The sequence below is a fragment of the Onychomys torridus genome, chromosome 4, assembly GCF_903995425.1.
Source record: "Onychomys torridus chromosome 4, mOncTor1.1, whole genome shotgun sequence".
NCBI classification, from domain to species: Eukaryota; Metazoa; Chordata; class Mammalia; order Rodentia; family Cricetidae; genus Onychomys; species Onychomys torridus.
This window is the reverse complement of record NC_050446.1, coordinates 21985959-22003989: the sequence shown is the minus strand read 5'-3', so window position 1 is coordinate 22003989 and position 18031 is coordinate 21985959. Positions and strand designations below refer to the sequence as shown.

General features: G+C 38.6%; 1 protein-coding gene across 2 annotated transcripts in view; it reads right to left on the bottom strand.

The window, feature by feature from the left end:
* Positions 1-5480: 5480 nt before the first annotated feature.
* Positions 5481-18031, bottom strand: part of Arhgap15 (Rho GTPase activating protein 15) — a 606350-nt gene continuing 593799 nt past the window's right edge. The window contains exons 14-15 of one of the 2 annotated variants that reach the window (XM_036185140.1): positions 12682-12827; positions 5481-7154 (exon numbers count right to left, since the gene is read on the bottom strand). In XM_036185140.1, the coding sequence (XP_036041033.1) occupies positions 7117-7154; positions 12682-12827 (184 nt within the window). In that variant the 3' untranslated portion in view covers positions 5481-7116. Of the gene's footprint in view, positions 7155-12681; positions 12828-13469; positions 14907-18031 lie in introns of those variants that run through there. The other variant, XM_036185141.1, reaches the window with a different exon arrangement.

Here is an 18031-nt window from a genome sequence, read left to right as displayed (position 1 = left end):
TGAAATACTATGATATGAGAAATTCAGAATAAATGCTTGAATTGTTTGCCAATTATATAGTCAATTTTCAGAATGCCCTCATATTTTCCTAGCACACTATTTTTCTTTTGATGAAGTTGTATTTTCTTCTTTGAATGAATATTACTATCTAAATTTCAAGTACATATTTTGTATATGCAGTTCATCCTATTTATATGTGATGTTGCCTTAGGCTAGTGGGAGCATCTTCAGGGTGGCTGTTTTGTCCATTGGAAATAACCTATTGGTCTTTGGTGGTTCCTTGACTTTTGGCACCATGAACTGTTCCTGGTTGACTTTATATGTTTCCTTCCCAAGATCTGATATTTCTCCAAGATCTTGGAGCTTTTTAATCCAAATCATGAAGCTGCCTCTTTGTTCTAACACATTTGAAGTAAGGTTGGGTTGAAATAATACTGATCAGAAGAAACTCAACTGGAAGTTTCCTCAAAAGAGTTCCCTCCAAACATTGTAGTTTTTTTTTTCCTCATGGGAATGTAGCTCAGTTCATATATAAATATAGTATCTGGTTCTTCCAGCTAGCCTTTTCCAGCCAGCTTCTTTCTTCTAATTTACTCAAGATTTCTTTGACTTCCAACACCCCTCTCCTTTCTCTGCTGAGTTATGCATGTGTTGGGCACAGAAGACTCAGATTTTGTCCTTTGACTCTTTTCAATGCCTGTCTTTCTGATAGAATAACATCTTCCAAACTGTATTTGTCTTACCTTTTCCAATTCAATATCTACATTTGAGAGTCAACATCAAACATCATAATTATTACATTTGCCAAAATTGCTTATCTTAATAACAGTTTCAGTTGGTAGTGACTTTTAGAGCAATAGTTAACAATAAGTACTTTCCTTTTGGACTTAGTACATTCTTATAATCTCACATTGACCATTTTGTAATTGTGATCAATGGGTATTCCTGTTCCCACTTTACAGATTATCACAATGAGATTTAGAGACTAGGAATACTCCTTTAAGTATCTGGAAATTCTACAGAGATTTCTCTAGACTCAAATCTGACACTATTTAACAGTGGGTCAATATTTCTCTATTGCTTAAGAATGTCAAAGATGTAATGAAACCTGCTATGTAAGCAAGGATGACTGCTATCCTCCTGCCTCTACCTTTCAAATGCTGGGATTACAGCATGTGCCACCATACTTTATAAGACATCGCTCCCCACCCCCTCCCTTCTCTTCCCTTCCCTTCCCTTCCTTTTCCCCTCCCCCTTTCCCTTCCTTTTCTTTCCCTTCCCCCTTTCTCTTCCTTTTCTTTCCCTTCCCCCCTCCCCTCCCCTCCATTTATTTCTTCCCTTCCCTTCTCTTCCCCAATCCTGCTCTCTATGTTGTTAGGGAACAAACCAAGGATTTTGTCCATATTCGGCAAGTGCTCTACCATCCAGCTACCTCTCCATTCCACGACCTTATTTTTTTTCTCAAAGGTTTCATAATACAAATTGAGAAGACAGAATCATCATAGAAAAAAAAGATGTATTTTTTTTTTCAATATAAGAAACCTGTAAGAAGACACATGTAGCTGTTCCTCTTTAGTCTTCCTACCTGGTATTGCCAGAATAACTTTACTGAAATGTTTTGGCTCTCATTACCCCCCCTGCCTAAAACTTCAGAGGTCCCCCACTGCCTACAGGATCAAGTCCAACTCTCTTGCTTGGCATTTAGGGCTTCCAAAATTTGGCCCTTACCTATCTTTTCATGTGTGAAATTCTACTGTGAAGCTGGCATGCAGACTGGCTGTCTAAGCCAAAGTATATGTCTGGAGCTCTGTGCTTTTGCTTGCTCGAAAATTTGTCACATTAAGGGCATCCTTGTTTTTCTCAGTTCCACCATTTAAAAGATGATCCCTAAAAGATGCACAGTGATTGGACATTTGGACCCCCTCATGGCCAAATTGGTTCTACTTCCCAAATGCATCTTGACATTCTTGCCTTGCTCCCGTCATACCCTGGAAATTTCTAGGCCTTTGCTCCCATCACACCCTGGGTCTATGCCTTCCTTTCTTCTTATTTTGGCTGTGCTTCAACACACCCTTGTGTCTTGGAGCTTCTCCTGGCTTCTCCATGCCCCTGTTTAACATGATCTCATTTGAAATTCTTTAGAGTGTCTTGTCTGTATCAATTACCATATATAGTCTTAAATTATCACTTACATATTTTTAAAATTACACTTGTATTTTTTCTAATTATGAAAGGAACAAATGGTAAAAGCAAAAACTTGGGGATGTGCCAGAAACAATGGGAGAAAATTAATTACCAATAATCTTACAACCCAAGGATAACCACTGATAATATTTTGTTGTGTGTATACATACATATTGCAGTATATAAACAACAATGGCATAATATTGTACCTATGATTTTGTAACCTGGTTTTCCTCGTAGCAGATTTCTCTTCTTGATGGGACTTATACACAACTGGTTTCCTAAGGCCTCTGTAATATTTCATCATAACCTTAATTGGCTTTATTACCAAATCTTTATCATTAAGATTTTTGTTAATCTCTTAATATAAATAATGTTTCAGTTAGTATACTTTAGGCAATTTTGTTATACTTAACTTTTCAATTTGGAGAAGCTGGAAAGATTTATTAAAAGGTACACATAAAAAAACTACTTCCTAGTTTTATTTCTTTGAACAATGATGTAGCCTTTCAAAGATGACATTATTTCATCTTTAGAATATCACATCATTGCATAATCAGAGAATCACTGCAAAATGGCAACAAAGAAGTAATATTGTCTTAAGACGTTTTCTTGTGCAAAACTTTGTTTTTGGTATTCATCTTAGTTTGCTGTTATCCCTTCTCCACCCATTCTTTACATTCCAGCCCTGAGCCTAGTCCCAACTCCTACATCTCTGCGATCAGGCCCCTCAGGTTATTTATTTATTTATTTTGTTAATTGCCATGGGCTGGGCTGTGATCTAACCTCGTGTGATGGCATTTCCAGGACACTAATTTGTGGCACCATGGAACCTATCTCTGGCTGTATTAGCCAGTTTAAAAGCCAGCTTCACAGCAGAATTTCACACATGCAAATGAGCCATTGTGGTTCTAGTCATGAAAATTCATGGAACAGTGGCTAGTTCAGTGTGGATGACCTGTCAATTTGGCAGCCAATCATTTAGTTAAACATTCAAATTACTGGCCAGTTACTCGGTCAAAAACTAGTCTTCCTGTTTCCTTTTGGGTTCTCTGTAATCCTATTAAAAGCAATGCGATTGCTTTTGATGCATTACAGCAAATGGCTTAGAAGTACCATGCAGGCATAGGCCATGTATCTGGCACAGTTTACATGTGGGCATTGTGAGAATGGATGGCGTGCGTATTTGTTGGTTTTGTTCTTGGGATACTGAATGTCTTCGTTGAATAGCAGGCAAATGTCTTAATTTCATAGGTACTGCTGTGTCCTGTTCTAAATGGTGGTGCTTCTCAGGGTGACTTCTCATTTCCTTATGTGCACTAATTGATTTTATTAGATCTACATTTAGTCCTTCAGGCAAGCCTGTGCTGTTGAACAGTGCGACACAAACCTTTGTGGACTTCTATGGGCTTGATAGAGTTAACGATGGTGTTGAGCATGAACCATCTGAGGTTTAAATTGGGCATAAGGCAGTGGTTTTGATAAGTATAGAAGCCACTCTAGACCAGTGATTACTAACCACAGACTTCTCTGAGAACATGATGAAAAAAGGCACAAGGAATGTGTAGCATTAATGTTCTCAAAGTCCTGATGTCTGCCAAATCCCAGTGGTACAGGGAACCATAACCTCTAAGGCAAGAGTCTGCTCTGGCTGTGAAGACGGGGCAAGGATGAAAACTTGGATACAGAAGTGGCACTGAGAGGGAGAAGTAACAAGAGAACACAACAGGGAGGTTGGGACAGAGCCTGAGACACAAAGTCAGTGTAAACATAGACCTTCAGAGTCTTCTAATCACTCAGAACTATTCATAAGGAGGTTCTAATAAATACATTTTTGTGTTCATAATGCTTAGTCCTACTAACAAAATAAAACTTCACTTATGAGAGACATAGCATATCCCATACCTGAGGGATCAACACACAGGGGTTGGGAAGTATATAGGAACAAACATTTCATGTTAAAGACAAGCTGACTGATTTTTGAAAGATACAGGATACAAGCCAGGCGACGGTGACACATGCCTCTAATCCCAGCACTCAAAAAGCAGAGGTAGGCGGATCTCTGTGAGTTCGAGGCCAGCCTGGTCTACAGAACAAGTTCCAGGATAGATTCCAAAAGCTACACAGAGAAATCCTGTCTTGAAAAAACAAACAAACAAACAAAAAACCATATAGGACATAAAGAAAGGGCCCATAAATATAAGATTCTGTGTGTATGTAGGAAAAACTGATTAAACAATGCAGCAAAGATTATACTTATAGGAAACATTATGTCCCTTGCTTTCCCAGGACCTTCCTGTGTGGTTACCTGTTTTCATTCTCATAACAGCTGTACTCTTGATTGGATAGGACAGACATTGTCATATGTATTCTGAACCCAAAACTTGAGATGTGTATATAAAAACATGCTTTAAATCAGGAATTTTTAGTGGAACAAAGAATTCTGGAAACTCGACTTCCCAGCATTTATTATCTGGTTGAATCCATTGGACACTAGTATCCATATAGCCTAACCTATTACAAATATAGCATTTTTCTGTTCCTTAAAATGAAATATGTCATTGAAGATAGTAATCATGAAATAGGACAACATAATACAATCACCAAGTTTTAAAGTCTTGGGAAATCTACAGATGAAAATTGAACCTGATTATGTTGAGAATAAAGGCCTGACCCAGAATACCTGCCACTCCAGTCTTCCCTCTCCAGAGCCTGTGAAAATACATGGAGGGGTCTCTGGCACTGCCTAACCAGGAGTTCCCTCCCAATGCCTTGATTTTTACAATTTTCTTTAACAAGGGAGAAAAGCAGTATGTTTTAAGGGCTAGTCTAATATATATATATTATAATATACACTATAATATATATAATTTAGATAGAATGGGCTGCTATTAACAGCCACAAGTCTAATCCATTTTCTTCTCAAACTATGTTTGGAAAGTTTAATATTACAAATAGTATTTGCCAGAAGGTATTTCTATAGGGTAGCATTAAATTTTCTTGGTATTGTTGGCCTGAGAAACTTGACATGGCTATAAAAAAATATGACTGATGAATTGCCCTGCTTTGTGGTCTATAGTAAAGAGTCCCAAGTTAGAGTAGGTTATTTGTGTATCAAAGTGGGATGTGTACACATTCATCTGCATGTGATTTATAGATGTGTATGTATATGTATGTGAAATTAATATATGTATGTAATCATGAGCATTTATAAAATGAATTAGGTCTTTGACATATTTAAACATTCCTCGTTTATAATATGCTTTTCTGAATGATTTAGCTACACAAGATATCACCATTTTCAGTATTTTTTTTAATAATAAACATGTCTAGTCAAAGAAGGCATTAATGAAGCAATTCCCCAAATAAAACAGCCCATGATATCTGAGTTACAGCAGAGAGAGTGTGGTCTTTGTAGTTTAATCAAGATCACAAGACTTGTTTTGAGCGTCTGTCATCTTTAATTTTACGGCACTTCATTTCAGAGTAGGACTGCCAGGGTCACATGCAATTAAAACACAGGCAAGATTTGTCTTGTGAAATCTTAACATAAAAAGTAATGTGTTACTCCATTTTAACTTTTCTACTGAACTCTGTGAACTCACTAATTACTTTTCCCCCCTCTTGTCACCTTTTTGATATGACATGTATTTTCTAGAGGAGATAGAAGTTTGGATTTTTTTCATGTCATGCATATGATTGAGGATAACAAAATTAAACCAGAGAAAAAAGGAATGCGTTTCTCAGAAATACATTTTTTAGTAATATCTGAGTATTCCAGCTTCAATTACAAAGAACCTCATGATCAAATTCTAAGAAATAACTGTTAATCTGCTTAACTAGGGCAGGTAGGAGTGTAATAACGGACCAGAGATTTTATGGAGGCCAGGATCCTGAACTGGGGCATACTCTCTGGAGTGCAGGCAAAGGCTCTTTTATGTGATTGGCCATGGAAAACATTAACAGGCAGCGCCAATGTGGAGATTGGGAGCTCGAGGAGGCTGTTGCATTATAGTGATCAGTAAATTGCATAGACCCTTATTAACCTTATTGATAAGGAGCTTAGGGAAGTCCCATTCAGGCCTCAGCATAGTCTCTTTTTGTTCTCCTGCCTGTCTCTGTGTGCAATCTCAGGCACTTTGTACTGAAAGCCTTTCTGGGCACCACAAAACTCAGTACGAGTAGTTGAGCCTCCAAGTTAGAGCAAGAAATGGCACAGGAGCAGGCTTCGGCACAGGGGACTCGGGGCCTATTTAACTGTGCGAGGCCACCTGGAGAATGTCTGAAAATTTTGTGCTTAAGGAATCTTTTATATTGCTCCTCTTTCAGTGCAGCTGGAGTCTGTAGGGATCGGGGATTATTTTTGATACCTGTCGAAAAGAGTTATGTCTACACTGATTTTCCATCCCTCACCACTAATTAACCTCATTGTATACAGGAAGCAGTCTATTTAATACCTGCATTCTTTCTGTAATGCCAAGTACAATGAAATCCAGTGTGAAATCTGGTTAGCGTTTGCCTTTTTGAAGTCATTTTAAAGTTTCCAGTTTTAGTGACTGTGACCTAAGAACTGATAACTCAGAAAATAGAGAGTGCAAACCAATTTTGGTTTCAGTAGTGTTCTGTTCCTCTTCCTACTCGAAAGCTGCATTTACCTGGCAGCCTGAAGGGATAGGGCTTCCGGGGCCGGAGCCTGTGTCCCTGCCTGCTGGTGTCTTCCTGTTGTTGCTCACCCCGACATATTCCTGTCAGATCACTCAATGCCATTAATGCTCTCTCCTCTGCAGATGAACACCTCTACCCCTTTTATTTTTTTAGGATGCTTGAATTTAACAGATGGACACTTCCTGGCAAAACTTCACAGCAGCCAAGCAGATAGATGCTGAGGGACAGGAAGGGCTTTGAGCCCAGGGTGAGATGCTCTATGAAATTCTATTGCAGAGTTTGAATGGAGAGTGGGGAGGTAGGGTCTAGCAAGAAAGAGCAGAAATTAAACTGTGCAAAATGTCACCAAATGATGTGGAAAAATCCACACGTCTTCAAGTGCGTTGTGCAATATGGACTTAGAACACATTTGCTAGGGATGTGAGAACCGTTAGAGCAGTGGTTACATTCCTGCTCTTAAAATGTGAGCATGTCTATCAAGGAAACTCGTCGGCTCAAATGGTGCCAGAGGAAAGGGAGGGTTTCCAGGCCATTGCTTTATATTTTTGCAGTGATCTTGGCTTTTGATAGATTGGTCAGAAAGTCCTCACTCTGTAGGATTCAGATAACATGTAAGTCACACATGTAGAAGTTCAGAGACATGGTGGAAGGTGTCACTAGGTATTGTAGATACAAGGATGCTCCCGGGTTTGAAGCAGGATATGAGCCTCTGCTGTTAGACTTGCAGGAACCAGGCTGGCAATCCCAGTGCTCTGCTGCCTCCACAGAGCTGTAGGGAAGAAGCATTTCATGGGGCTTAGACTTCAAGAGACATAGACAGAGGGTATTTTCTTTGATGGTTCTTTTCTTTTCTTTTCTTTTTTTTTTTTTTTTTTTAAGATTTAGGGCTAGGAATCAACATAAATACCAGTGGATTTGGCTACACCTAAGACATTAGACACTACATTTATCTTGATAGGAAACATGATGGTAGATTATGTTCATCTGCTTTTATGTTCTTGGTGTTTGTCTTGGTTCACTTACCTAACAAGTGTGCACTTAGCACAAACCAGGGGCATGGTGCTGACTGTTTCTCCCTTGCTGCTTTCTTTACTCTTTCTAAATTGAAGAAGGGGTGTTCTGCAGAATCAGGCTTGAGAATTTTGTGGACACTGGATGCTTTGCCTCAAGTACAAACTGGCAAAAATCAGATGCCTGTTTATATGGTGTGTGTGTGTGTGTGTGTGTGTGTGGTCCCTTCTGTTAGGCTTCTCATCAAGATGGAAGACATTTCCATTTTGACAACATCACTGCAGCAAATTGTCATCTTCCTATTCAAAATGTTCACTGTATTTTCATCACTCCAGTGATTCAGGATCACTCTTCAGCAGCATGAAACACAGCGTGTCCTGATGCCTGCCTCTTTTTCAATTATATTTAAGAGGAAGACTGCTGGAGACCCATTTTTTTCATCCTTTGCAGGATCCCTATAGAGCCAGATCTAATTTCAATACAATGTTGGGTAGCATGATATGATGGATGCTAACTGGCCACTGACAAATATGATCTACCCTGGTTAATAAAATGCCATACAGGGCCAGGGCCACTCAAACAGGTACTTTGTATGTATTTGAGAAAAGAAGTTTTCTTGTCTGTCTTACCTACAATGAAGTGAAGCCAGAACTATGTATGTAAAGCATACAGATAAATGAAGTATTTCCTGACTACTGAAATCCTAAGAGCCAAATCTTTAAGGCCGTTTAGTCATCTACTTATAGCAACAGAAATACTTTACATTTTCTTGGGAAACCCGTTTAATATTCATTCTGTTCTTTTATTAAAGTTAATATGGAGGTAAATCTTTCAAGAATGTTCACAAGAGAGCAACCAGCACCCCTCCCATATTTAATATAAATATTTGGGGTGTTTATGTGCTTACTTTTTTTCAGTTACATTCCTTGAAGAACCTTATGGTACACTTGTGTCTTAGTTACTTTATCCAGTGCTGTGACTAACTATCTAACAAGCATATCATAGGAGGAAGGGATTACATTGGCTCATGGCTAGATAGCACCATCCATCAATGTGAGGAAAGCATGTGAGCCATTGCTCACATCTGGGTGTGTCAGGCCACTAAAACAGATGAATACTTGATGCTCAGTCCAGTCACCCCCACCTCCCCTTTACTTTTATTCAGTCTAGGATCCTAGCCCATGGGACAGTGCCATCTACATTCAGAGTATATCTCTCCTCCTCAGCTAAATGTCTGTGGAGATGTCTTCAGAGATACCCCTAGAAGTCTAAATCTGGTTAAACTGACAATGAAGCTTAACCACTCCAAATAGGGCAGGATCCTCTGGAGCCATATTACTTGGATTTGAATAATGGCTTGGCAAATTACTAATTACATGGACTTGGTAACACCATTATGTTTTCACTTGTGTTTCTTTGGGGATAAAGTAGGGACAAGAAGAGTATTTGCATGCAGACAGTTGTGAGGAGTAAACAAAACAACAAATAATACCTTCATTGGTACAGAGCTAGTGTTTCATACATGGTAGCTAGCCAAGCCAATCTTTCCAGGACTGGCTTTCTTGGTGGCATGGAATGAGAGAAGTAATCCTAGGATGAGAGAAAGGAGTGAGAAAGCAGGTGTGATGTGAGAGAAATGACCCTATGACTGTCTGGGGATAGTTCTGGTAGCAGGCACAGTCTCATATTACTTTGGTGTGACTTGGTCCAAATATATTAAGGTCTGCTAAATGACAAATTACTGCCAGAATGTCAAAATGGACCATGGCCCTAACCAAGCAAGTAATCCAGAAATGGACCTGCTTATAGACATTTAGTCTATTTGGTACTGGTGTTTTTCACTTAGCAATGGTAACAAAGAGATGTGGGCAAAGCCTCCACAAAGCATAGCCACCTGATTTCCAGAGCATCTTCTCTGCCCACTGCCAGTCTGAATGCAGACTGCACTAATCGTGCTTTGGCAATCATGTTTCATCTGACAATGGCATCCACAGTTTCTCCCTGCATCAAGCTCTACATCATAATGTCACAGCTCTGATAAAGTTGCTCTCCTTATGAAAGATCTAGGGTGTAAAAACTTGACTAGAGATGTGATATGCCATTCAAGGCTTTTTAGAGTTTGGTCCCAACTTTCCTTCCATCATCTTCAGATTATGAAGTGATTTATTATTAAGTTATGGATCAATCATCTACATCCTTAAATGACAATTTATGAGATATGCATTACCTGCTTTAGCTCTCACCACGTTATTCCATTAGATTAAAAATGTATATTGCATTTAATAAATCAGAAAAGAAGAGAGTTCCAGATGGACTAAGTAATCTGCTCAGAATTTCAACAGTAAGTTCGACATATTTTGCTGCTTGTATGTTCTTTCATATTGCTTTGGCTCATTCCCTTATCTCCACAATTTACTCCAAGGAGTGCCATTTTCTGGGGAACAAGGTTTGTGACTTGGAAGGCTTAACACTGAGGCCACAAAAAAGATTTGGTCTTTAGGCCGACTCCGCTCAGATGTGTTTTATTTGGTAGCTTATTTAGCGTATTAAAAATCAGATTTCATAGAAGATTCTCAATCCTGGCTTTCTATGAAAGATCTAAAGGTCTGGCAACATGGCTCACATTCCCACATAAGCAACATCAGCTCCAGCTGAGTAGAAACCTGCCTTTTGGCTAGGCAGGGAGCTTGCGTTTTCCCCAGCTGTTACCACTTCATAGTGCCGGCTGCCTGCTTCTCTTGACTCATTTATGCTACATGCCTGGCCCCACTCAGTGTCTGAGTTTGAAGTCCTTGGCTTAAAGAAACACACACACACACACACACACACACACACACACACACACACACACACACAGCAACCTATCTACATTTTAAAGATAAGATGAAGCATTTTAAAAATTATTTCTTTTATTTTTGAAATTACAATATAATTCCATCATTTCCCTCTCCCCTGACTCACCTCTAAACTCTTCAAGGTAACCCTCCTTACTTTATTTCAAATTCATGGCCTCCCTTTTCATTAATTCTGTTACATATGTTTGTATATATATATATAGGTGTACCGGAATATACCTGAGTACATGAATATAACCATAGTCTGTATAATGTTACATACATATATATATATATATATATATATATATATATATATATATATATATATATATATATATGTTTTCAGGGCTGACCAGATGATGCATTTTCATTGAAGAAATAAAATTTGAAGAATATCTTCCTTTTTATATTAAGATTTTAATTCCCAAGAAGAGAATTTGATATTGTTTTGGAATTTTTCTCATTTTTGACAACAGAGCAATTTGACCCAGAACTTTTAGTGATGGTCCTTTTGGATAAAAATCTTTGCAGGGCCTTTTAATTAGGAATTGACAGGGTGATTAACTTATAATTCACAAAAATAAATGTGGAAGAGATAAGTGCAGGTCAGTTTCTAGCTGTGTTAATCTGTAAGGACAGCACTATTGGCAACTGATTGCTTCCTTCTAACAGCTTTTCTAATTTTTCTTAATTGGATCCTTTGTTTTCTAATTGGATAGGGTGAACCGTCATAAGGCTTTCAATTACGAGCTGTGGCATGATGATCCTGTCATATGGCACATGCTAAGTAAAGCCAGACTCAGAACATGTAAGATGAGATAGCCACCTTTTCCATGAAGAAAGAGACAATCTCTTACAAGCCAGGTGGGTGAACCCTGATGAAATGGGGATTCTAAATGGCTTGATTTTTCTAGGGAGACAGTTTTGGACTTGTGTTTCTTTTTGTTAGATTAGAATGCCTTATCTTTTGTATAGAAATGCATCTGAGAACACACAATTATTATTGCATGGTTGAGAAATATTTAAAAACTTATAGACACATAACATTTTTGTAGAGCCCTAGCCCCTGTAAGAGAACAGGAGTCTTCTCCAAGGGGTTTGTATCTCTTGGCCACTAGGAAATTTAGAGATTCTCTGTCCAAGTTGTTCTGTGGTTATCTTGTTTTACACCATTGATTTCTTTTGTCTATGAGAAAAGATCTGAATATTTTTGCCCACATTTAACATCAACCACTTTCTGTAGTTCCATTTTCCCAAATCACCAGACATATACATGTCATCTCTAATTAGCGAGTTTCTCAATTTTCTTTGGGGGTGTCAGGCCTTTCCCAATTCTGGTGCATGTCATTCTTCATTCCCACTTGGTGTGCCTTCTGTATTTTTCCTTGTCTAATAAATCTTATTCAAGATTAGATAGAACAGCCCCAGATTATCTCAACAGTGAAGCCCAATCTGAATTCCCCAATTACAGCTTGTTTCTTAATCTCCAACTACTGCACTTTGTTAATATTCCTGTCACTGGCACTGCCCATCTATTTGAGCATTTCTATGTACAGGGGTTGAACCCTGAGGTGAACATGGTTACTCCATTGGCCAACATCTATGATCTTGTACTGGATAGTAATTAATCCTTAGGCAATTGTCTTCCTTCCCTACAGAGGGTAGTCAAACATACTATTTGCTTTCTATGGCAATCATGTCATTAGTGCCTAGAACTGGGCCTGGCTCAGACCAGGTGAGTAAGAAACCCCGGCTAACTTTCCCAGTTTGTTTTTGGTTTTGTTCTGTTGTTGTTTTAATGGAGAATAGTGTCTGGTTTCATAAAACCTTTTAGTGCTTCAGACTCATGCAGAAATTTGGCTTGAATACTTGGGATGGCAATTCTAGACATCATAGCTAACTGAAATGTTACGGGATATCATGACCTTTCTATGCTTTCAGAATGAGCAAGTGAGATCCTGTGATGGGCACTTTGGCTCAATACCTTGGAAAGGTCTTCCTCTAGAGAGGAAACATGTTCTCTGATGCAATGCCCTTAGCAGGCAGAAACAGGACACAGCTGGGGTCTGAATCAGGCTAAATCCCATCTGATTGGAAATCAAGAAGCTGGTGCTTTTGAAGATTATGAAACTGGAAGGCAGTAGAGACAAGGGGATGTGAATCTTTGCTCAAAGCAGGTAGTGCCACTCTCTTTGGCTTTCCGTATGATTTCTTTCTGGCTGAAGCTACCAGAATATCTTTAAAGATGGATTCGTGAAGACACAACGTTTTAATATGGAACTTCCAACTCCGCTGTTCTCTTTTCAAAGGGAGAAATAATTAAAGTCCTGGAAAAGACTTCATTGAGAGTGTTACAGCATTGAGGAAGACTAGAAATAAATGCCAGAAACCCATGTTTCATGTTTCTCTGTGTAAATTGAAAGGCACAAGCACAGCTTTACATGTAAGAATCTTTTATAGCTTAGGCATGCTCTTGCTTCACTGTTACTGATAGCTTTAGATCATGGCATTCTGTTTCTTGTGACTTCTCTTGGCTTTGTGATATGATGTGTATACATCCCACTTGATGAAACCACACTGAGGAATTCACTGGGACTGCTTCACTGTTCTTGGCTGAGAGCCCATGTATTGGCACCTTTGCCAAAATAAAGACATTCAAAAGGACAAGCATACACAGTCCTTCCTCAGACAAGCATCCTCAGGCAGCACTGTGGATGCTGGTACTTCACGAACTGTCTCTTAACTCTCTCTTTCTCATCTCTGAATGCTCATCCATGCCACAGCCTATGCCTCTGAGCTCATTATTGCTCTGAATGTGTGCTCTTGGATCCATGCTTCACACATAGTATTTACATGCTTTATTTTTCATTTTGTGATCAAATCAATAACTAGAGTTACTTATCACAATGGATTAGTTTTATTCAATCCATTTGAGTTTATTAAACAGCTGTCAAACATAAGTCTACATTTTTATCAGCAGAACTCTTTCATAAAATGGCATGAGATGTGTTCAGCTAGAACATACTTTTCAAAACACAGTAGTGTTTGATAGAGTCTAGACAGCTACCCCTTTGTTTAATCAGTCACAACTGAAAGTAACCATCAAATGGATAAAATAATATGAGTCTAGTTAAGGAATCCTTAGGGCATACTAATCCAAGCATTTAAAAACAGTTCTTTCTAGCTGGAATTAGTGTAAATCACCAATAAAATATCCTTCAAAACATAACAAAAATAAAAATTCTACATAAAATGCCATAGCTGGGGAAAGGGAAGATACACAGTTTGATGAAAACTCAAAATGGAACATCAATGCAGTCCCCATGTAAAATAAAGATCAATCCATTTAATTTACAAAATGGTACATTTGTGGACCCAAAATCGCACTCACACCCAAAAAAGAGCAGTCCAACAACAAATCTCTGAACTGTCCTTTTGTTCTTCAGGAAAGTTGCCACTCAACATGTATTTGCAAAGCTCATCCATAACTGATGATCATTATGTTGTACTCTTGAAAGATGAAAGGACTCTTTTGATTGAGAACATAGATGCCTTCATATTGTTTGTGCTCTCTCTGTGGAGGCTTAGGCATGTGGGGACATAGCTGACACATTGATCTTGAGAAGGCACACATGTATACACACTCACACTTACCCACAACTTCTCTACATACTCACCTATCTGCACATACATCAACAAATACCTGATGCCAAGGAGCAGTAGCAGAGCTATGCCTGGGTGCTGTCTTGTACACACTATTTAAGAGTGTGAGACATTTGTGATGTATTTCTAGAATGCTAAAAGGAACAATACTCAAGGGGTTAATGTAGAACACATATAGGAAAATATTGTCATTTATTTTATTCAAATGTTTGGAACTTAAATACAAAATCATCACTAAGTTTTCACAAAATGAAGCATCTGTCGCTTGGAAGGAAAAAATATTTCAGAAATATGTTTACAGAAATGTAAAAATATTAGGCATCAAGACAGATGTGAACATACGCAGTAGCTTGTCTTGTCTGTCAGTCTTCCGCTGAGCTGAAGATCTTATCATACTCGTTCAGCATGAACTCCGCTATCTGGTTTTGGTAGACCATATGTATCGCCATGTTCCCTGACTCATTTTCAGCTCGCAGAAGGGTGGGTCCAAATACAATCCCTAAGCTTTGTGTGGACATGAGATTCTGAGAGGCGTTGGCCACTATCCTGCAGAGAAAAAAAAATAAAGAAAAGATACCATTGAAGTTTAATGTGAAATTGTAGCTAGCTCTAATTCCAGGGGAAAAAAAAAACCCACAAAGAACCCCACCACACTTTTTGATCATAAACCGTTCATGAATTACTGAATGAAATCAGAACACCACCTTGTCCATCTCTGAATCCTCATTATAAATGGCTATTGTGAATGTTCAATAAATATGTTAAACAGCAAAATTTTTATGGAATTAAAAAGATTCAGCATCTTAAGTGCTTATAATCAATGGAATATATAGGTAACTTATTAATGGACTATATTAGAATACAAAATAATAGGAAATATATGCATAATTAATAATGGAAGACAGACATAGGACTGGGATACAACTTTAGTGATTAGAATGAGGAAAGCACTTGTGGCAGAAGCTAACAGGCATATGTTTTGGAGAGGAGGTGGGCTCTGAGACATTTAGGTATATGTCAAAACTCTGTTTCTCCATTCCATTGGATGGGTGGGGATTTTCTCATGCTTCAACAGAATGCAGAATCTGGTAGCATTCCTACAGAGAAAGAAGCCTTCTGCGATTGGAGAGGTATTTGCTCACATGAGGATTATATAGAAAGCTGGAATACCTTTGGTACACAAAGATGTTGTGTTTAAGGGATGTCTTACATGTCACAAAAGGACTTTTCAAAGAAAACCAAACCTTCTTGTCAGATTGACACTTAAATAGTGAATGGTTTCATAGCTGATACTTCGAGAGCACAAAATTTCAATGACAGTAAGGAAATAAGGTAGCCTGTGGAAGGCAGGGGTTAAGACATGCTATTACACACTTCCAGGCAGCCTGACACAAGGGAAGTGTGAGCGAAACAGTGATTTTGTTGTCCTCAGTGTGGAACTTTGTTGAGCTGTTTAGACCTTGACACTGGTCCTGTTTGGCTTCTGCTGGTCTACATAGTCCAGAATCAGAGCAGGCAGGAGATTCTGTTTACTTTCATTAATTTTCCAATGGAATCCTGGAAGTTCCATGTTTTGGCTTGTATCAGAGCACAGCCCAGGTTAATATAATGGAGTGTTGCCAGCAAATGGTACTTGACTTACATTTTGCAAAGCAACAATAATCAACCATTATTTCAAATGATTTGATTGTGTCATTTAATCCTCATAATAATCCCACAAAGCAGATTCTCTTGCTAGCTCTGTTGAGCAGGTGAAATGGCTGAAGCCCCGTGAACATAAGGACTGATGCCATGCAGAACTCAGGCTGGTATGTGGTCCCAGCTCTTTAGGACATATCATCTCAGAGTGTCTGTTAACACCCTTATGCTTCATAACAGGGTCTACCTTTCGCTTCTCTGTACCTTGCACGATTATTGAGTCTGTTATAAGAGGCTCTGAATTTTCATCCTTCACTGTACAGTTGTGATTGTCAATTTGGTCCTAGCATATTTATTATGGGCAAAATGACTGCAATTTTGAGTGAAAATCCGAGACATTCTGCCTCACATAGTTCTTTTCTTCCTGCTTTAAGTTGAGAACATTTGTACCTGTGAGTATTGTTGGCATGGCTACATTTCTGGAAGGGAGTCTCATATTTTTAGAGTTTCGGTAAGTTATCAGAGATTTCAAATTTAAAGTTTCCTTTGGGAAAAAAGACTATGTCACTTTGATGCTTCATTTTTCAAAGGCTGTAAGATGATATAAGCCTTCTCTCCCCACATCTGGTGAGTGAAATGGGCCTCAGCTCCCTGTAGCATGATAGTTGACCTCAGTATAGGATCTTCAGAACCTCTTCTTGGCAAGTGTGCTATGAAAGTCATTAGTAAGATGTATTTTAAGGTAAAAAGGGTTTTATCTTTTACTTTTAGCTGACTGCCTTTTATGATACCAACTCCAATTACTCTAAGACATGAAAAATTGCCAAAGATAAAAATGGGAAAAAACAAAACAAAACATAGTAAGTACTCAGAAGGCAAAAGTTGCTGTAACTTTACCCTTTGACAGCAAGTGTCTTAGTTGCTAAGATTCACTCAGCAGAGACCAGCACTCTTTGGTTATAGGCTATGGAGAAAACAGACAGAAACTTCAGACAGCATTGACTGTGTGATGGTAAATGGCCTGGCAGAGGCATCTGGGTAGTGGAAGATCATTAGGATTTGGAGTTTAGACAATCTGAAAGACGAGGGGCATGAGGTAAACATGGACTGAGGCGTGAAGTTATATTTTCTAATTTATACTATTCTGATTTCTGTTGGACAGAAGAATGGACAGGAGAGTTAGGGTAGTTGGGGGCTCAAACTGAGTGACAACCTCAAAATATAAGGTCAGAAGTCAAGACTTATCCAGGATTTGGTAACTGTAGGGGATAATCATGGCTGACAGAAAATGATCGGGTAACTCATCCAGTGGCAGGGCAGCTCAGTTCTCATCCCCAAAGCACAGCTAGGTGGGAGTAGTCCTACAGGGAAACTAGGCTGTAGTGAGGAGAGAAAACTTACTATTCTCCAAGAGTTATAGGTTATTTTTGTGTGTGTTGGCAAAGACCTTGTCTTAGGACTCAGGACAAGGTCAAATCTAGAGGTGGGTACCTGGTTGAGTTTAGACAGAATGGAGAGGGAGATAATGAAGCATGTCTAGGCCACTCTAAAGGTATCTCCATCTCAGTTGCTGGGCTATTGGGACTCTGCTACAAATTTCTTCCAGTGGGTAGGTTCCTACCCTAGTGTGCTGATGCTCAGTTTTTGCTTTTTATGCACATATAAATCAATATATCTCATCCCAAACCCATATTCTTCAGGTCTGTTCTCTAGAAATTTCCCATCTGATTTTGATAATGCTAATTGATAAGTGCTTTAAAGATCTTGTTAATGTAAACACCTCAGAATAACATAACTATGTAATTTTTTTTTACCATGTCTAGATTAGTGCAGATTACATTTTGATAGTAGCTTAAATTTGTTCCTTAAATTAAGAAAACCAAGTCACTGTCACTTGCTATGCATTCTAGAAAAACAAGATGTAGTTAAGACATAAGACAATATGGGTGTGCATTATATGGAACATGTGCTATTTAGCTTATTTACCATTATAAAATGCATTTTGTTGGTGTGTATATAGTCAACGATATTTT